The 20,805-nt window shown below is 44.3% G+C and overlaps 2 protein-coding genes across 7 annotated transcripts in view; both read left to right on the forward strand.

Annotated features, from left to right (window-relative positions):
- The first annotated feature begins 632 nt into the window (after positions 1-632).
- On the forward strand, positions 633-3,218 carry XCR1 (X-C motif chemokine receptor 1). The gene has a single exon (XM_061374847.1). It carries the CDS (start codon positions 692-694, stop codon positions 1,703-1,705), a length of 1,014 nt encoding a protein of 337 aa, XP_061230831.1. The 5' UTR covers positions 633-691; the 3' UTR covers positions 1,706-3,218.
- A 4,518-nt stretch (positions 3,219-7,736) lies between these two features.
- FYCO1 (FYVE and coiled-coil domain autophagy adaptor 1) overlaps positions 7,737-20,805 on the forward strand; it is a 38,562-nt gene continuing 25,493 nt past the window's right edge. For 4 of the 6 annotated variants that reach the window (XM_061375039.1, XM_061375044.1, XM_061375042.1 and 1 more), the window contains exons 1-4: positions 7,737-7,868; positions 17,655-17,839; positions 19,330-19,436; positions 20,537-20,662. In XM_061375039.1, the coding sequence (XP_061231023.1) occupies positions 17,785-17,839; positions 19,330-19,436; positions 20,537-20,662 (288 nt within the window). In that variant the 5' untranslated portion in view covers positions 7,737-7,868; positions 17,655-17,784. Of the gene's footprint in view, positions 7,869-17,236; positions 17,840-19,329; positions 19,437-20,536; positions 20,663-20,805 lie in introns of those variants that run through there. The other 2 variants (XM_061375041.1, XM_061375040.1) reach the window with 2 other exon arrangements.

Raw genomic sequence — 20,805 nt, forward strand, 5'->3', positions numbered from 1 at the left:
TCTTGCTGCACTCCTGAGAATCAGTGCACCCTCCACCTTCACATAGTAGAAGCTCAATACCTAGCAGTCGTCACCAACCATATTCATAGAATCCCAGACTGGTTTGGGTTGGAAAGGACCTTAAGACCATCCAGTTCCAACCCTCTGCCATGGACAGGGACACCTCACACCAGACCAGGTTGCTCCAAGCCCTGTCTAACCTGGCCCTTGAACACTGCCAGGGATGGGGCAGCCACAGCTTCTCTGGGCACCCTGTGCCAGCGCCTCAGCACCCTCACAGGGAAGAGCTTCTGCCTTAGATCTAACCTGAACTTCCCCTGTTTCAGTTTGAACCCATCACCCCTTGTCCTATCGCTACAGTCCCTGATGAAGAGTCCCTCTCCAGCAGCCCTGTTTGTTTTGTATTGATTTAGAAGCATCTTAGTTTCTGACTTCTTAAGTATTTAAGATCTCAACGTTGCTTTGAGGGTTTATCTTCAGTACCCACCAGTTCATTCTCTAGTCATAAAAAGAAATGACTCCTTTCTCTCCCAAACCCAGGACAAACAAGGTAGTTTCACTGCTTCTTTTTGTCTCTTAAAACAGAAGGCTCCACAGCAGGAGTTTAGTTACTGGGTTGATTTTCATTGCGTTGATTGTTGCAGCTCTTCAAACTAGCTGCTGGAGAACAGTGCAAGATTTGCAGAGGCAAATGGATGAATACTATTATACACCCAGTTCAGGTGATAATTACTCCTATGAAGATGTTTTTAATGAAAGCAATGTCTGTGAAATGGGCAGCTATTTTGTATTTTACACCCATCTCTCTACTGTCCTCTACACTCTGGCATTTTTACTCAGCCTGCTTGGAAACAGCCTAGTGTTGTGGATCCTATTCAAATACGAAAACCTCACATCTTTAACGAACATCTTCATCATTAATCTCTCTGTCTCTGATTTAGTCTTCTCCTGCATGCTGCCTTTCTGGGCAGTGGACCAGTCCTTTGGGTGGATTTTTGGTGAGTTCCTCTGCAAGGCAGCAAATGCTGTTTTCTCCATCGGCTACTACAGCGGTGTTTTCTTTCTGACACTCATGACGATCCTGCGGTACTTGGCTGTAGCGAACCCACTTTCAACCTTGAGATCCCAGATGCAGCGCTGTGGGTTTCTGGTGAGCTTGGCTGTTTGGACTGGTAGTACATTAATTGTGGTTCCTGAGGTTATCCACACCACAGTGCAAGAAAACCTGGGGGACAAGATCTGTGATTATGATGATTGGAAATGGAAGAAGGTGGACGTTTATCAAAGAAATGTACTCTTCCTGCTTTCCTTTGGGGCTATTGTATTCTGTTATGTCAAGATACTGATAATCCTGCTCGGATCAAGATCTCGCAGAAAGCACAGAACTGTGAAACTCATCCTCACCATTGTGCTGGCTTTTTTCCTGAGCTGGGCACCTTACAACATCCTCAGCTTTCTGACTACTTTTCCATCACCCACCTGTCAGTATGAAAAAGACTCCAACCTTGCCTTTTACATCAGCCGTAAAATCGCTTTCTTCCACTGCTGCCTCAACCCTGTGCTCTATGTCTTTGTTGGAGTCAAGTTCAAGAGGCATTTGTTCCGTTTATGCAGTCAGTATTCACCCTGTGGCCACAAACAAGTCTCCAGCCCCAGGGTCTGCTCTCAAGGCAAATTCCACTATGAGAATGCATCCATCTACTGAAGCAAGACCTCACTTGTAGCACTTACCCTGGATGAGCTTTCCAATTCTAAAAGCCATGGATAACCTCTAATTCTTAGAGGCACTTCCCTGAGAAAGACACATAAATTTACCTTTGCAAACATGCTGTGTATGGAAAGTCACAACAAAATGTACTTGCAGTGGGATGGGGAGCTAAGGATGCTGCGAAATGACTTCATGGGCCTGTAAGTCTTATCTTTATGTTTTGTGCAGTGAGATGGGTTTTCTCCCATGTATAGTTTCTTTTTAAAAGCAAAAGAAATATGTTCACTTTTTCTTTGGGAGCTGAAACATTGGGTTTTAACACAAGCAGCGTTACATGTTGCTTTGTCACCTGACTTAGAATACATGGGTTGTATATAGCAATGGACACATCTATTTCTATAGCCTCTAAGGATTTACAGTGTTTATCAGTGCTGAACTCATTGGTTATCTCTTCTGGGGACCCTCAGGATTAACTGGCCTGATAATAGCTACAAAAACTCTGAGTCTCTGAAGTTCTCAGCACAAATGTTCTTTTATCTATTAGTGTATATATATATATAAGTAGCTTAGTGTAAAAGCAGTCTTTCAGATCTGAAATGGGAAGTTTAGGAGAGCTCTAGAAGGAACACAAGCTGTTAAGCAGACACTTCACTAGGATAGTAGTTTTCCTCCTGTTACTTCAGGCACCTTCCAGCCTCTGAATATCCCTTCAGGAGTTTGCAGAGGATCAGCAGCCCATCCTCACAGCAGCACAGGAGCATATTTGCCTCCAAATGCTCTCTCCCTTTCTCCTTTTGCAACGGAGCTGAGAAGACTTAAACTTTCTAAGAAGGTTATAGCACAAGTCAGTCCTGGTATCCTATTACTACAGATATTGCCTAAAACTTAAAAAAATTGAACAGGTTACTCATTAATCCCAAAGTGTTCAGACAAATGGAAAGGCAGAGGTTGCCATGTGTTTTGTGGTGAAGACCAGCCTTTGGCTCTCGTCACCTGATAAAGAGGCATTTGAAATGGATGTGGCTGTTTCTGTGCTCTTCAAGAGACTTTGGACTGGAGACTCAATACCCTCAATTATGAACAGACAACCTACTGAAGGACTAATGAGTCCAAATTCTTCTTCTGTTTTGCTAAGCCAGGACCACATCACAGGCACCAGCAAAGCTCTGCAAGAGGAAAATGCTACGATGAGGAGTGAAAGGTCTCGTGCAACTACATCATTTCAACAAACTGTCCTTCAACTCCTGGCACTAGAGCTATCCTACCCTGAAATCAATACATTTTACACGTCTCTAAAAAACAGTCAAGAATTAACAGAAGCAATAAAATGAGAGATTGAAATACCCTGCTTTGTGCAGGCTTGAACAGGTTATTTAGTTGTCTGTAGCTTGAGCATGTTTTGTTACAGTATGTCTGAGCATGTAAAGGGAATACTTAATACTGCCCACTTGTACGGCTACCTACCATAACCAAAGTAACTCAGAATGTGGAGATTTCCCCTCCTCACCTAATAAAGCGGTACTAACAAACATTCAGGAATTCGATGGAATACTACACTGTGACTATGGTTCTCTGCCTTTGATAACCACCTATTAAAGTGGTGGTTTGAAGTGGTATTTGAAGAAGTTACTGTGAATTTTCATAGGTTCATTTACCTTGGAACAGTCCTCCAAGCTAAGGTGGAGGAGGATGTTCCCAGTTAGACAAGGCTGCTTGGGGCCTTGTTTGGTCAAACTGTGACAACCTTCAAGATCAGGGACCGCATAACTCCTCTGTGTCCCTGTTCCAATGCTTAACAACTCTCATGGTGGATTTTTTTCCTTCTACATGAACAAAATCTCCTTTGCTGCAACCTGGTGATGTTGTCTTTTCCTTGCCTTCTCTATGTCTTTGCTGGCTGTTCCCAAACATTTTTGTCCTGCTTCTGGCTGGTAATGGCTTCCAGGAGGATTTGCTCCACCATCCTTCAAGGGCATAGGGATGAGACTGACCAGTTCCCTGGATTGTCCTTCTTGCCTTTTCTGAAAATGGGCATGACCTTCGCCTTTTTCAAGTCATCATGGACTTCCCTGGTCATCATGGCCTTTAGAGACGATAGCACCCTGCAGTGGTACTGGGCAATCCCTTAGAAACTATCACATGCATCCTGTCCAGTGCAGACAACTATATATCCAGTCTACTTAAGTTGTCCCAAAGCCATTCTCTTCTGTGTGGGCTGGATCCCTCTCTCCAAACTCTGCTACTAGGCACAGAAACGTATAAGGCACTTCCAGCTATAGCCATCAGGAACAAGAAATACATTGGTGTAGCTTCCATCTTCGTTTACACACATATGTTATTAAATAGCTATATTGCTAAGGCCATAGGATGTGTCCCGTGCAGGTCTAGGGATGGGCAGCCTTTGCATCTCTTTCTCTCCAGGACCCCCAGATGCTTGGAAAATACAGACAGCTCCGGATAAAACATAATCCTCAGGGGACCTTGAATCTTTAATTTCACTTCATCAGTCAAATATTATGTGGTCTGAGCAAATACAGAACTGAGAGAAAGAAGCCTATGAAGTGAAAAAGGAGAAATTAATTGGGTTTGGAAACCACAGTCTATCTGGGGGAAGGGAGTGGTGTCAGACTGAGTGGTCGGAGTACTACAACTGTTGTACAGTGCCAGGATGGCACCTCTAACCCTAGTTGCACGTTACAGTTAAATGCACATGCTCTCGCTGCTCTGATTAAGTCCATACTAAATTCCACCCAGTGGGAATGGGAAGACAACGGCTTCTCTCACAAGCAATTTAGCTGGATTGAGCCCTTCTCCCTAGCTGTCTTTACAAGCCGGTCAACACAAAGCTGAGCATCACTAACACAGCCTGTCAGAGCTCCCACCTTCCGTGCAGCCATGGGAGCTTGTACCAGTAGGGAAGAATCCCACTGGTAAGGGTCAAGTCACCAAATTCATCCTTTCCACTGCTAATGCAAACTGACATATAAAATAAGCAAACTTAAAATCTACACATTTCAGAAAGCATCCTGTTCCTGCTAAAATAAAAGATAATTTTGCTTCTGATCATAGAGCAACAGTCAGACTCATAAGTGGGTGCAATGAATTGGGCAAAGCACAGCATGCACCGCTTATTGCCAGAAGGATTTTCACAGGGAGTCAGGGTATCTCCATCTGTAACTCAGTATTTTGAAAATACCATCAGTGTTATTAAAATCATAAATAAAATTCTATTGTATCTTCTCCTTATGGTTACTATTCAGCAGTTTCAAATGCTCTTGCTCATCCAGTGTTTAAATAGGAAGGGCTTGTGTTAAATTGAGAGTTTCACTGATAAATGAAGGGAATTTACAAGAACATACATGTATCCTCAGTTTTATGTCAAAAGAGCAGTGTAATACGGAAGATCCTGACTGGAGAGAAGCAAAGAACTGAGAACGGCAAAGGGAAGTGCAGGGAGTGGGGTACTCTCTCCATAGATGGGAACTGATGAGATACCAAATTTAAGGTAACTCTGAGTTTCTTTCACTGCTCCAAACAATGCTGCATTCTGAGGTCAAGTTCTCTTTCTCGGTGGTGATAACCTTCCAGCCCTCTGAACCACCTCTTAACCTCCTAAACCTCAGTATTCTCTTTATACATATGCCATACATCTCAGTGTATATAAAAGACAGCTCATTTAAACTGCAGAGTCCAGAGTCTGTGCCCTGGTTCTCCCATATCGTTGCTGCTCCAGTTGAATCAGCATCAAACCAGCTCTACCTGCTTTGTCCACACATGAGTGAAATTCAGCCAGTTCTGAGCAGTAGTAGCTCCTAAACCTGCTGTGCTCAGGTGGAAGTCAGTCTCAGAAGCTGACAGCTTCCAAAAATCAAAACTCTTGACCCTCTTTTGTTGCTAAGAAAGAAGAAAATATAAGGAATTCCAAGGGATTTTGGTCAGGTATGGGCATAACTGGAAACAGCCGTTTTTCTCAGAAGAAATTGTCTGCATAAACAGGAAAGAATACAATAATTAATGTCAATTATTAAATATTTCAGACAGTAGCTTGTCACTACATAATTAAAAAGAGGAACACTCTGTTGTACTTGATTATTGTTGAGTGAGAAGTAAAACTGCACAAAGACTTAACTAAAAGGCCATTGCAGTGAAATAATGTGGGGTTTGATTTATCATTATTTGCAACTGATGACCCTGAGGCTACTTTTGGAAGACACCCACTTGTCTGCTGATCAATGGTAGACATTTGTTTTCAGCAGATGCTCTTGGCCCTGTAGTCCATGATGCCACGATGATGACTACGAACAGGGGTCAGCCTGAAGGCTGCTTCTGAACTATGCGAGACATCCCATCATGGTTCACAAGTCATGTACTCACATCCTCAGCCCTATTGATAGGTGGATAGACTCCACAACTCGATAAAGCTGTAAAGTAGGTATGCTTTATTCAGTGCTGAGGCGCATGGGGGATCGCTCCTCCAAAGGCATGTGCACCTTTCCTTTGTTATTCAGTTTATTTATATTACATATAATGATTATATAAACATGAGATTGCTTCACACCTAATACATATGCAAAACCTATTCCCATCTAGTATTATAATTAGTTTCCTGGCATTCGTCCCATTAATGCGCTTGTGCAGTGCCTCCAGGTGGTGGTCGTTACGGGGTCGTGAGGATGAAGGCCTGTAGTTCCTCTTCATCACTGCGAGTAACCTCTTGCTTTCACGCATACTCAATAGGGTTTTTGCTCCTATCCAAACCTCAGGCTCGGTACAAGCCGGTTTTATGTATCTTAAAGCAGAAACTTGTCAAGCTTGCAATTCTGTTACTCTGGTTATCTTTTGTTCCTTTTCTTTCTATAGATACTATTTAAACAAGAATCTCTTCAATGTTCATCACACAAGTTATGAATCTTATCTACTACAGTTCTGCCCAGCAGCTGTGACTCCTACAATTCTGCTTCACCATTCTAGCAACTTTAACTCCTACAGTTCTGCTTGACCAAGCACACTGACTGCTTAAGCAAGCAGGTGCAATGTTAACCCTTTATTCCCAGGTATCACTATAACCTGCACTTCTGAGGGCATCAGAATACTTCTGAGCTATGCAAAACCATGGGGAAGATTAATCACCAAAACTTACGGTCCCTTAGTCATCCTGAAGTTGAGGATATAAAAATGAGGATGATGGTGACACATCAGTGACTACATACTATATGTATTTCCTCAAGAGCGTTGAAAATATGACGCTTTGACCTTATGGCTGCCTTAACCTGAAGATTATGACGCTAACATCATCACAAGCATTGCGACCAGAATTGGTGACAAACTGTTTGGTCACGAGTTTTATTTAAAACCATTTATTTACCAAAGCAACGTGCAAAAAAACCCCATAGAAACTGAGTTTTCAAGTATGCTTCAAGTTGCAATCCAGCGTAGCCTATTTCAGATGCTGTGAAAGGAATGACCTTAGAGCATCACATGTTATGGAAGGGTTAAGATCTGGATAGTGGAAGTACTTTGCTTGTAGGAGTTGGTGTGGAAGTGTTAAGGAACTCCATACACCACACACCCCCTGTATGCCACCTTAGGAAGGGGACCTCTTCCAGTTTCACACCCGCTTCCTCACAGTTCCTTCCCATTTGTAGCCTTTACTAATCCCTACCTACGCCTTTCAGCTGTGGGAAGAGGATTTTCCTTTCATCAATCAGGGCAGAAAGGAGGAATCCGCTGTGCCCTGGATTTGCTTCCAACTGTCCATACAAAGAGCTTGATGAACTGACGCACAAAACCCAACATAACCCACAGCAAACCAAACCCCGACAACAAACCACGCTGAACCGTGCGAAGAGCAAGTACTGTATTAAAAAGTTACACTTCGTGCCCGTGCTTGGGGGTACCAGCAACACAGCCCCCTTCAAAGTAACCCGAGACCCTGCAGCTGTGCGGAAAAGCGGCTATTTCCCCCACAGAGCCATTTAAAACCCCTCCGTTTCCACCCGGCCTCCCCGCTGAGGCGGCCCTGGGCGGGCAGCGCACACCGCCCCGGGGGTGGGGAGGCGCGGCCAGCGGCCTCACGGGAGTTGTAGGCGGCAGGGAGCGGCGCCGGAGCCGGAGCTTCACCCCGGGGCCGCCTCTCCGCGACATGGCGGCGGCCGCGCAGGTACCGTGCGACAGCCCCCGCACACCCCGCTGAGGGAGCGCGGCGGGACGGAGGGAGGAAAGGAGGGAAGGGGGGAAGTAACTTCGGCGGCTTCCACTTGTTGCCGCTCGGAACTCGGCTCCGAGGGGAGGAGCTCCGGTGGGGCGGATGGAGGGGGGCAGAGAGCTGAGCTGCGGCCCCTCAGCGCCGGGGCGGCCTCGGCCCTCGGCCACCTCTGCCCGTGGTCAGGGGACTGGCTCCGCGGACAGCGGCCCTGGGGGGTGGCCCGTGTCCCTAAGGGGGTGGCAGCCAGCACCCAGGCGCCGTCATCTCAGGGGTCGTTGTTTGTACCTGGTGAGCGGTGGTTTTAGGCCGACATAAACACTGTTTTGTCCCCTGGCATCCACCGCACTGCGTGCAGCAGCAGGAGCAGTCACCTGGGGCCCTGCTAGAAACTAAACGCCCGCCCGTGTCCGTGCTCTCACCCGCTATAAAGTGCTGACAGGCAAATATTTGCAGCAGCCCTAATCCCGTTCGCCCTTGTGTCGGCAAATCTGCGGCGGACAGACGGACAGGGAGAGTTGTGCTGGCACAGACGGGCCGGGTCTGCCTCTAGAGCAGATGCTGGGGTTGCAGCCAGCCCTCTTGCGTTGATCCCGGTAATCCAGAGCCAGCAAGGAAGCGGGGGGAAAAGCGAGGCTTGAGTGAGGTGGTCATCTGCTGCCTTTGTGCTCTGGGTTCTCCTCGGGCGGAGGTACTGCGGTGGTAAGTCGGGCTGTGGCGGGGCTGTGCCATGTGTTGGACGCTGGTGGATCTGTTGCTGCCTGTTTCGGAGCTCAGGGCCCTGGTGGTTGTGTTGCCCGGGTCATCGCACCCAGGCTCCTGCTGGGTTTGGCCTGTGCAAAGGTTTTGGCCTATGGAGATGGTCACGTTCCCGGTTCAGCCTCTCACTTGAAACACAGTTACTGTTCAAGTGTAAACAGAGAGGGAGGAGTACCAGTGCTGAAGAGTGAAAGTGGGTGTTTGCTTTTATCCAGCTCTTGCTTCCCACCCATGGAAGCAAGCTGGAATTAAACTTCCAGCGTAAAACACAGGCTCTGCTGGCCACATGGTGACATGTTCTAACGTTACTGGCTCTGAAGTGATGTTGCAGGACCCGCAGCAGAGGAGATAAACTGCGTTGCAGGACTGCGTGTTCTTGTTTCTGGATATTATTCTGTACAGGGCAACTTCCTGGAGTCTTCCAATGGTCCTCATGGGAGTGCTTGCATTTAAAAAATGTTCCTGGTGTTCCAAACAGTGTTTCTGAACATTCACACTTAAAAATGAGCGCTGAGGTTAAAAAGTTGTATCTGGGATATTATGGTGGAAAACGAGTGATGGTCGATTTTGCTCTTGTTGCAGTATATATATATATATTTGACAGCGTTTGTTGTGAACACAGTTCCACTACTTCTGACAAGCCAGTTTTGGAGCCCAATTTTCATGTAGAAAGTAGCCTTTTATGTACACCATCTGACAACAGTGAAAGGGTGTATTGTATTTGCAATTACTCTCTCCATTGCTGCATAAGAGGAAGACGTCCTGGAGACCGGGGACTTCCATGCCTTGGTTGGTATGGGATCAAGACATAAAGGAACAAATAGGGAAAGAAGGCTATTCAAAATGTGAAGAAAAATATGTGTAAGTACAGAAATGACCTGGTGGACTCCAGGAAAAGTAGTGCTGAGAATTGTTTTCAGTTTAGAGTATTACTTGTTTTAGTTGATCCCATTTAAAATGAACAATTGCCTATTTGTCAAATAAACGCCAAATCCTTCTGGTATTCCTGAGATGTTGTTGAGATGATTAAACCAGAGGGAACTGTAAGAGCCCTAAGTGTTTTTATTGTGACACATTCTTACTTATTTACATTCCTATGGTTTTATTTCTGTTTGGTTTTGCCAGTGCAAAGAGACTTTTTAGCAGCTTGTATCTGATTTAGTTCCTATTTTCATGTAGGGTTTGTCCAGGGAGTGGTTGCTCTTTGTGTCCAAAAATCCTATAATAGTAGTAAGTTTGAATGCTTTGCCCAAACGTATTCAGAAGAAGGCCTTACAGTTTGTGACACTGGCAGAAGGAGCAGAACCGTTTATGTAGAGCATAGTTCTGGGAAGCTGTTGCTGCACAGGGCCTTGACTTCTATACCCTTCCCTTTGGATTAGTGTTTTTGTCCATCACAGTGTTCTGTGATTGTGGATGATAAAGTGATCTCAGCAGAGATATTTGTAAACAGTTAACCCCTGAGTGTGTCCACCATGGCACTGAGTTTACAGCTCGGTGGTGACAGTCTCATACAGGTCTCTCTTCCAAAGGCTTTTAAATGGTTGGGATTTGTAATTGAAATTTCCCCTTTCCCCCCAAAATGGTGACCTTCACAGGAGAAAAGAGGGAGAGAGAAAATACCCCGTACTTCCTGCTACAGAGGAAAGGAAACAGGGTGTTTTGCTGTTGGCTCTGGAGTAGCATGATTCACTCAGTGTGGCCTGTCAGTTTGGGTTGTCTCAGCGTGGTTTTTGCTTAATGTGTTTGCCTCACCTCCTGTTTGATTTATGTGCGCGTGCCCAAAACCTGTAATTTTCAGTGTTGCTTGTTGTTAGTTCCCTGGGAACTACATATGGGCTAGGGAGCTACTACTGCTGTTGGCTGGATGGAGGACAGATGGAGTTCTACAGATGAGCAAGTCTCAACATCCACCTTCCCAAAACCATTAGTCGGAGGCAGCCTTTTCAAGTACTTCTGAAATCTCAGCTTGGAAGGTCAGTGTGGAACGGGAGATGCAGAGGTAACAAAATCCTCCTAAGGAAAGCTCCCATTCAGTGTTAGGATGCAGTGATTGTTGCTTTTAACTATCCCAAAGGCCCAGAGGTGGCTGAGATGCTGTAGGCAGGGCAAGCTTGCTGAGGAAGTTAAACTTCAGAGACCAACTTTGGAGGCCTGAAAACCTTGAGATTCATTGAAGACTCCAAGCTTGTACGATGAGCAAGTATCATGGACCACCAATGCTTCTTTGCAGCTGGAAGACCTCTAGTGTTTCTGTCTCTGTAGGTGTCTATATGATGCTCCTCAGAGTAGCATCTGATCATCAGGAGCCTGGCTTGAAAACGTGTAAGAGATTTAAATAGGTGGGTGAGTTATGGAGAGGAAGAGCAGGTTTTGTGGCAGGGTGTCTGTAGGTGTCTATATGGTCCTCCTCAGAGTGTCATTTCAGCAGCAGGAGCCTGGCTTGAAGAACATGCAAGAGGTTAGAATAGTTGGGTGAGAGAAAGAGTATAGTTATATATATATAGTTATATATAGAATAGTTATGGAGAGAAAGAGCAGGTTTTGTGGCAGGGCAGGCACACAGGGACATGGGGAGAAGGCTTGGAAGAATGAGAATGCAAATGGGGAAAAGAACTTTTAACTTTTGGATGAAATCTATCCTTTAAACTAGCCATACAGGTGCTGAGGCAGCAGAGTACATTTTAGGGGAGTGAAATAGGATGGGAGAGCAAGTCTCTGAGAGTTAGATGTTTGATGTTAATAGACACAGCCTAGCATTCCTGACGCACAGTGAAGTCTGGGGTGTCCTAAGGGAAAAGGGCAGACGTGTTTGTTAAAAGTGATACCAGTGCAATTCCTGTTATCAGAAGAGCTCTCTTCTCCTTGTGAATTGACTGCTTCCTCAAACAGCTGACTTCTTTAGTCATAAGATGGGGCTAGAACAGGCTTGACTTTGTGAGATACATACAAGCTCATCACTATCCTGGTGTCAGCAGGAAGTGGTCATTTGAGTTCATGTTCAGCAGTTATTGATGTGAGGAATATCAGACAAAACACTGTCTTTGTCCAGGAATTTGTGTTCTGGTCTAATGTATCTGCCCTTAAGTCAGGTCTTCCAGTAGAGATCCAATTTGGGAAGTGCAGCATTAAAAAGTGTTAGGGTTGTCAGCTTTCCCCAGTGAGGGTTAAATATTAACTTATGTCATGGAATTCTTATCATGCCACTTGTATACTTGATTGTGTTGCTTAGTTTTGAGCTCTTCCGAAGAACAGCTTGCAAATACAAGGAGTAAAGAGGGAATGCAGACCAGGTGTCCATAGAATAGAGATGTTTGCACAAAGATTATACAAAACTTTTCCAACTCTTTCGTGTCAGTCTCTCCTGTCAGGGGTTAAAGCAGGATTTTGTGTGTGTCATTAGTTTGTGTTCTTATGCTGTTAGATGCAATTATGGCTAAAGCACAAGGGCCTCCTCACAAAAGGTCTTTATTGTAGGGACCCTCTAGCTATAAGCATGCTACTTTTTTCTGCTAGGCATCTGCAAAATATGTGATTGGCTTTGTGCACTTTGTCTGGTTGCGCTGGTTTGCTGAGCTATATTCTGAATTTCTTTTTCTGGATGCGTATTTTCTGCAGGATGTGTGTTGGTACTGAATGTTAGATTAGATCTAAGGCAGAAGCTCTTCCCTGTGAGGGTGCTGAGGTGCTGGCACAGGGTGCCCAAAGCCATGGCTGCCCCATCCCTGGCAGTGTTCAAGGCCAGGTTGGATGGGGTTTGGAGCAACCTGGTCTAGTGGAAGGTGTCCCTGCCCATGGCAGGGGGTTGGAACTGGATGAGCTTTAAGGTCCCTTCCAACCTGAACCAGTCTGGAATCCTATATGTCTAGGTTTATATGCCTGAACACTTCAAAACAAGGTTTGTGTCTATGAGTGTGTGGAAATCCAGCATAGGTTTGCAGCATGGTCTGAGGTTTGGAGTGCTAAAAGAAAGAAAAAATACTCCTCCAAAACATTAGTTTTGTAATTGAAATGTAAAGGTTTGTTGGTATAAAAAACGAAGGGGGAAGGTTAATTCAGCAAGAAAATTTCACTTCTTGGAATGGAAACCTTGGCTGACATTCAGGCTGTGCCTAACTTTTGTTTTTAATGCTCCCATTTCACGTAGGCCAGTGTGTGTTTTAATCAGTCCCATATCTTTATATGCAGTGTAGAACACAGAGGGTTGGGTTGCTCAGTACAAACACGTGTGTGTGCCTGACAGGAGAGTCGTGCTGTCTTTTTTGGAGTTCACCTCAGACCCTTATTTCCAGCACAAAGTTCTTTAGCTTTATGGATGTGCAGCTTTGTGGTGCAAAAGGAGGAAAGCTACCTGCACAGCCATAGTAAATTCCACTGGTGCTCTGATGTCTCCTGCAACAACAAAATGCATTTCCCCAGACAATTACTGGAATGAAATAATTTAACTGGACCAGTGGTGATACAGTCCTGTGAGGTAGTGGTGGTTCTTTTTCCCCAGCTCCCACTTCATAGGATCATGTAATAGTTAGGGTTGGAAAGGACCTTAAGATCATCTAGGTCCAACCCCCCCCGCCATGGGCAGGGACATCTCACACTAAACCATATCACCCAAGGCTTCGGCCAACCTGGCCTTGAACACTGCCAGGGATGGAGCATTCACAGCCTCCCTGGGCAACCCATTCCAGTGCCTCACCACCCTCACAGGAAAGAATTTCCTCTTTATATCCAATCTAAACTTTCTGTGTTTAAGTTTTAACCTGTTACCCCTTGTCCTATCACTACAGTCCCTAATGAAGAGTCCATCCCCAGCATCCCTATAGGTCCCCTTCAGATACTGGAAGGCTGCTCTGAGGTTTCCACGCAGCCTTCTCTTCTCCAGGCTGAACAACCCCAGCTTTCTCAGCCTGACATCTTTTCTGTGAGGTTTGCATTCAGTGTTCTTTGTCAATGTTTCTTTTAGCATTGTCTGACCAAGTAGGTAGTCTTTGTCCACACGCTTTCCAGAAGTGTGCCTTGCAGTATCTGCTTTTATGGGGCAAATCAAGATCCATGTTACCCAAGAGAATAACACAGTTACAATTGGTTGGGACTTGTGAATGCAGGATTTGGCTGGATACCCTCACTTGTCTGTTTTGTTTCAGAGTGTTAGAACAGGTACGGAATTGCAGGCACCAAATAAAGGTCTGGTCATAGTAGTGGGTGCCAAGTGGTGAGTTGTCCTTGTTTTGAGTGGTTAGACCAGAGTAGTTATGTCAATGTAAAGTATTTTTGTAAGCAGTAGACAGTTGTGTCCTTGGTTTCCAATGAATTTGCCTTGCAGATATGATTTGAATCATAGAATCACAGAATGGTTTGGATTGGAAAGAGCCTTAATATAATCCACTTGCAACCCTCTGTCACAGGCAGGGACACCTTCCACTAGACCAGGTTGATCTAAGCCCCGTCCAGCCTGGCCTTGAACACTGCCAGTTTGAACCCATCACCCCTTGTCCTATCACTACAGTCCCTGATGAAGAGTCCCTCTCCCGCATCCTTGTAGCCCCCTTCAGACACTGGAAGCTGCTCTGAGGTCTCCACACAGCTTCTCTTCTTCAGGCTGAACAGCCCCAATGTTCTCAGCCTGTCTTAGTGTGGGAGGTGCTCCAGATCCTGATCATCCCTTATTATTTGATTTTGAACTGAGTTACACCACGTCTGAAATGTGAGCTCTGCCCTCAGTGTACACTGAAAATGACTTGGGTGGTGGGTGTATTCTCTGGTACCAGGCCATAACACAGATCTTGCTGCAGCCTTTTTATCAATGAAGAGGAACTCTGTTGATGGACTTCCTTCAGCTTTCCATCATGATTACACATGGAGGAGTGTAGTATTTTGAACACCTCTACCTTCTGTCAAGGTTGGCCAAAACTAACCAATGAATTAAGGTGAATGTAGCTGCTGGAGATGCAAATATGCCTACAGAAACACAAAGAGGAATGTTATGAAATCAGATTAAAAGTGGGTCATTGCAGCTGCTCCACTAACCAGTTTAATTACAGTCATTTTGTTTCTTGTTTTGGATGTGTCTCTCTCCCCTTCAGGTCAGTCTTTTCCTGTTAAGTGGGCTGTTTCCTATCTGCTTCTTACTTAAATCTCCAGGATATCCTGCTCTGTAAAGAAGATTGACACCCCCACACCAGTACTTATGCCAGCAGGGAAGGGAGCAGCCACCTTCAGACACCAGCAGGCACGACCCAAGAGTGCAAGGAGGGACTGGTGACATGCCCTGTATTGTTTCCTCTGCCTTCTGGGTGCCAGGTCCTTAGTGTAACTGCACTGATGTCATTGCAGCTCTGCAGTTTTATGCCAGTTAATGCCCTCCCCCTTAGTCAAATGCTATTGCATAAGAGGGAGCGATGCATCATCTAAAAAGCTTTTGACCCACAGCTGACCACTCGTGCCTGACACATGGGTGGTGCTGTTTTCACCTAGCAAATATTTATAAGCCTACATAATAGGATAGGGAATGCTGCAGAGGAACAGGGTTGTGCTCTGAAAAATACTGGGCAAAATGTTCTGTGGTCAGGAAGGACTAGATCAGTTGTTACAGAAGCTCTTCCTGTTTTGAAACCTCAGGAAACCAATTAAGGCCCACTGTCAGCTTTCTTTGCCATAGGAAGTGAGAGCTCTGAACCTTTCCATGACATGGACTGTGTTTCCAAGGACCACATTGGAAGGACCATGGAGCGGAGAAGTACCTTTCTTCCCATATTGCAGAGAAGGCAGGTAGAAAACATTTCAGCACATTAAGGTGTCCCTGCCCATGGCAAGGGCCTGGAACTAGATGATCTTTAAGGTCCTTTCCAACTTAAAGCACCCTGTGATTCCATGATTCTCCTTGTGTGTTTGCCCAGGTCTAAAGATCCCTTTTACCTCTGGGAAGGGAGGAGATAACTGTTTCATGGGTGGGAGCTGATGCAAGGGAGGGGGAAGCTGTGAGATCGTGCTCCCTGTACTGAGGAAGGGGGTGACTGGGAGCAGACAGGAACTCAACTCCCAACTGCCTTCTTTTCCAGGATTTCTGTTCATGCCTGCAGTTGGCCTGGTCACTTTTCCTGGCATGCCTCTTTCATAGTCTTTGTGCCTCTGGAACCTTGAACTGGGGCTTGTTCCAGCCATTGGGAAGGATAGGCAGGATCTCCTGGTTTGTCTTAGCTCTTTTCTCCCATTGTGTGTGGAAGAACATTTTGTTTGGCCACGTTTTGGTTTTCCAATGCCCGTATTGCACAGTCTTCTCACTTAAGCTCCTTTCAGCAACAGTTACTGAAGTGAACAAATACGGCTGATATTACTACTTGTGTTTAGACATGGAAACATTGACTTACTGGGTTCTCTTCTTGCTTTTTTTCACTGGCACCCAAACTCAGCAAGGAAGTGTGGTGCTTTATATGGCCACTCAGTAGAATCAAGATAGGAATCCTGGGTAAGTCATAGTGTTGCTTTAGGGTAAAAGTCTAGTTTTGGCACAACAAACAGTTGTGCTGTGCTGGCCTCCTCTTCCTGAAACAACTCAGTTGTGGTGGGGATTTTACAGGCCAAGGGCCTTCCTTGGACACCACATGGTCCATGAGACACTTGTGTTGTAACAACTGGCATCAAAATACGGAAACAAACTAACAGGTAACAAAAAACAGGTATTAAGAGGAACATCGCACCAGTAAGATTAATTATAGCCTTTTCTTTGTACCTCCCATGTTTCTATCTCTGTGGCTTTGTTAAGGTTTGCTTTGTTTCAAATGGAAAAGAGTACAGGCTTACATCAGGATAATTTCCAAACATGAATACATAGGGCAGAAAGATTAATGTTTTATTCATCCAAACGCCTGCTTCAGCCATGCCAATGTAGTAATTTTGGGAGTGAAAGAAAGGAGGAAGATGTAATAATTTGACCTAATTACGTGTGTACTTCGAAAGTTTGTAAGATTTTCATTACAGCTTAATTTCACTATTGTTGAGCTTGAATGATAACAAAAGCACAGAAGTACAACAGCACATTTTCTGAAGATTCAGTACTTTGTCTGCAAATTTGGCTGTACCATTGCAGGCAGAATGACTGTTTTTGAGAACAAATGTTCCCAGGTTCCTATTTGAAAGTTTGGGTCCCCAGATGTGGTTGTTTTAGCAAAGTGTCTGAGGCTTTAGATTGATTTATCTTAGTTCATTGAATTTAACGAAGGAATGATTTTCTGCAAGTGCTAGGTATAGAATAGAAACACAGAACAGTTTGGGTTGGAAAGGACCGTAAGATCATCCAGTTCCAACCCCCTGCAATGGTATAACTCGCTTGTCATTGTTCTAAGCAAGGGAAGTGGTGCAAGGTATATTTATCCAACCAGGGATGCTGCTACAGAGCTTAAAATAGAGCGGTGTCCTCTTACATGTATTGGGAACAGTGGGTTCTGAGGAGGGGATGTTTCTCATGCTAAAACCAATATTAACTGTTTAAGTAGTTCTGATGAGTTATAAATATGCTTCAATGCCAGAGAATCAAACATACATCATTTTTTGCCTCCTTGGCCTGTGCCTAGTCTGTGTCTTGAAATAACCTCTCTGAAATGGAAAAGTTATTGTACCGTTTTACTCCGCAGCCTGTGGGGAAGATCTGGCAGAGGGTTTGGGAGGGAAAGTCCCATGTCATCAGAACCGACGTCAGGGTCACAAGGTGAATGGCATGAACTGCCAGCCTGTGTCCTGCTGTCAGACCAACTGTGTTGTAACTCCTGCAAGGGAAAATTGCTCTCTGAGGTTTGCTCAGGAGTTTTGAAGGATCTAACTGAAGAAATAACTGAAATGGAAACTCAAATCTAGACGGAAATAGAAAGGAGGTTTCTGGAAAAGAGTTGGCCTTGTGGGAATTTATTGCTAACCAGGATCTAAAATGCCAAAGCACCTCTCTTCTGCTTCTTTGGGATTATAAAGTTTTTTTTTTCATGTTGACTTTTACAGAATTGCAGGTATCATAGAGAAGAATCATCTTCATTAGCCCAATGATCATCAAGGGCATGAACTCTGCTGTTTCAACCTAAATGGATGAGAAGGTCAGCCGCCCATAAGGAGAGCCCCTTTCGTGTTCAGGATGGCAGCAAGTGGTGGTGAAAGCCAGTTGCAGCGGATTATCAGGGACTTGCAAGGTACAGTGCCATGCTGGCAGCTTCATTCTGTAGGTTGGAAAGCACCTCTGCATTTGGAAACAGAGAAGGAGTTGTGTTTTCACTTGCGTAGCTCTTGTGCAGCAATTGTACCAACATCGTTCAAGGTGTGTGATGTGCTCAACAGAGATGTGGCTGATGTTTCTTGTGAGAGATGTTCTGTACCTTCTGCAGCTCCTTACATTCTTAAATCCTGCAAATTTAAACATGCAAGATGAGAAATAAGTTTTACAATGTAAAAAAGAAGTGTGTTTGGGGTGTGTGGTGTGAGCTAGGACTTTGTTGGCTATGCTGTTACAAGACTTAATGTGACATAAGGAGGCCTGATTTTTACACCCTCCCTTGCTGGGAAGCTGGTGAGGAGTTGTTGCTAATGTGGGAAGGATAAAAACCAAGAGGCCAAACCAATCTTGGAATGGAGACACGGAGGAAGAGTGCTGAGTATGGGATCTGCTGTTCTTGGAATGTGCTTTCTGTGCACCTGACTTGTCCTCCGCTACCAGTAGCCAGCTTAATTTTCCACAGCTCTGTTGCAGGCAGGCAGAGAGTCGTAACTGTTTTGCTTTGCTCTGTCTCTGTCCTAACCAGCTGTCTGTACCAAGATCCAGATATTTCTCCTTTTAATTTTGGTTAAATGTAAAGTGTGAAGTTGGGAATCTAGATCTCCCTTTAACATAATAAAAGAGATATGTGCCTAAAGGAAGAGACTTTTCTTCACAAGGGGATCAAGTGGGACTGTGAGCTAAGGCTCACTCAGGCACCTGGAAGAATTAAAAAATCAAGTGGAAAGCAAGCTCAAAACCAGCAATTTCTGATGCTGAGAAGTGCACCCTTTGGGGGCCAGAGTGTCCAGGAAGATTACAGAGTTTGCTTTGACTTGGGATTTCCTTACCCACTAAGGGTGTAGGTTTTAGGGAAGAGCAGTTGCTCTCTGCTTATTTTAATGTAAATTATTTTCCCCATTTGTGTTTGTAACCAGCACAAGCTGAACCTTCCTGAATAAAGCGTGGAGAAGATAAATGTGCTGACTGAGAGACTGTTCTCGTGTTACTGATCCCCTCTAGCAGATGACATGCTTTGTCCTTTCTAATCAGAATCTGCTTTGTCCTGTGGCACTACCTTAATGTGCACACGAGGCAGCAGAAAGTTATTGCTCTTTCCTCTGCTGAAGAACCAGTTACCAACTGTCTGTTACTCGTTTTTGCTAAGTATCAGAAGGAGGTTTTTCTCTTCTCAAGAAGAATTAGCCCGTGCAACAGATTGCTGTAACTTAAGCTTTATGTTTTTTTGTAGGTCATCTTAAATTGCAGGCATACTAGGAAGCTTTTTGCGCTGTCCTTAAGACATTTTGCCTGAAAGAAACTAGATACACATGTAATGTCCATGCAGAAAAGCCATTCATTTAGTCATTTATGGATTCAGTGCTGTATATCTGTTGCAGTAGTTAACCATTTTGGTGTCTTGTTTTCAAGATGCTGTGACTGAATTAAGCAAAGAATTTAAAGAAGGAGGGGAACCCATCACAGATGACAGTGTCAACTTGCAAAAATTCTCCTACAAGCTCGAGTACCTTCTACAGGTAAAAAGTGATGTGTGCCATTTGTAATCCACCATCAAAGCCAGGCCTTGCTTTCTCTTCTTGCCACTTCAGTATGTGGGATTCAACTCAAATAATCATAAATACCCGTCTGAGTCTCCCTATTTTCAGTAAGAACTGAAGTATGTGCTACTTATCGTACATACTTCAAGTGACAGTAAATAAATGTGATCAAAAGGCCGTGCTGGCAGTTTGACTGAAGAATGCAAGGCATTTTTTAATTGATCTGAAAGATTTAAGCTTGAGTTTAAAGATATCTCCTAATAAATTACCATGGAAAAAAACGATGGTAATAAGATCTTGACAACATTTTAACACAAAATAAATACTAATGAGGTGTTCACAATGCAAATATAGTGCTGTAACTGACAGAATTTGTAGCAACTTCACTTTGGAGATTCATTTTAATTGTATGGAAGGCTTAATAGAAAAGGCTGATTATTCCTTTGGCATGCTGCTCTTTGTCCATCCTCAGAATTTAAGTAAAAAGAGGACACTGCTAGGCAAACTGAAATCCAATTTGCATATGTTCATGTCTACACATAGTGCATCCATGTCACTGATTGTGACAAAGACATGCTAATCTAGCCTTAATCTAGGCAAAGGGAGTTTTAAGTGGGTTGCAGAAGCTTCAGCAGAAGCTCTTCAGCTTTTCTTTGGGATTTGGATGGTCCAAGCTACAGTCCATACCCTCACAGTATTGCTGCTCTGAAGGTGATTTAGATAGAGCAGTTTTTTCTGGTACATACATGTGTGCTGTTGCCACACTTGATTCCATGTCTCTCAGCAACTGATTGTCGCACTTAGACAGCTGCTGAATCTGCTGCAAATCTTTGTTTCAGCAGTTCTGAATGAATGTCTGTATTTTAACTACACCCAGAGTGTTATTATCTGTTACTGTCTGTAAAATAGCTTATGGATCTGATGGATTCCATCAGTGTCTCTTTCCTTTGTGGATACATTGGCTAAAAAAAAAGAGGAGACACGAAAGCATGTTGCTGGGAGAGGAAGAGAATTCCAAGTAGCTAAATATAACTATATTTGTATTTAAGTTTTGCTCATTGCATTTTCTCTCACTTAAGTTTGACCAGAAAGAAAAGAGCTCGTTGCTGGGGAACAGAAAAGACTACTGGGATTACTTCTGTGACTGTCTAGCAAAAGTCAAGGGAGCTAATGATGGAATCCGCTTCGTCAAGTCTATTACAGAAGTGAGTATATGAGTTCAGCATCATAATATATGGCTTTACATTCTGCTGTGTCTTTGAGAGCAGTAGAAACCAGATGAAAATACACTGCTTATAACATACAGCCAAAAAAGTTGGGAATTTTTATTTTTAATTCTCATTTAAAG

This window comes from Neopsephotus bourkii, unplaced genomic scaffold (assembly GCF_033783945.1).
Source record: "Neopsephotus bourkii isolate Nb327-2 ecotype Australia unplaced genomic scaffold, CSIRO-AGI_Nbou_v1 NB_1655, whole genome shotgun sequence".
Taxonomy (NCBI): Eukaryota; Metazoa; Chordata; class Aves; order Psittaciformes; family Psittacidae; genus Neopsephotus; species Neopsephotus bourkii.

Excerpts from the sequence above, each read along its gene's own strand:
- XCR1 (XM_061374847.1), top strand. The coding sequence starts at position 692 with ATGGATGAATACTATTATACACCCAGTTCAGGTGATAATTACTCCTAT.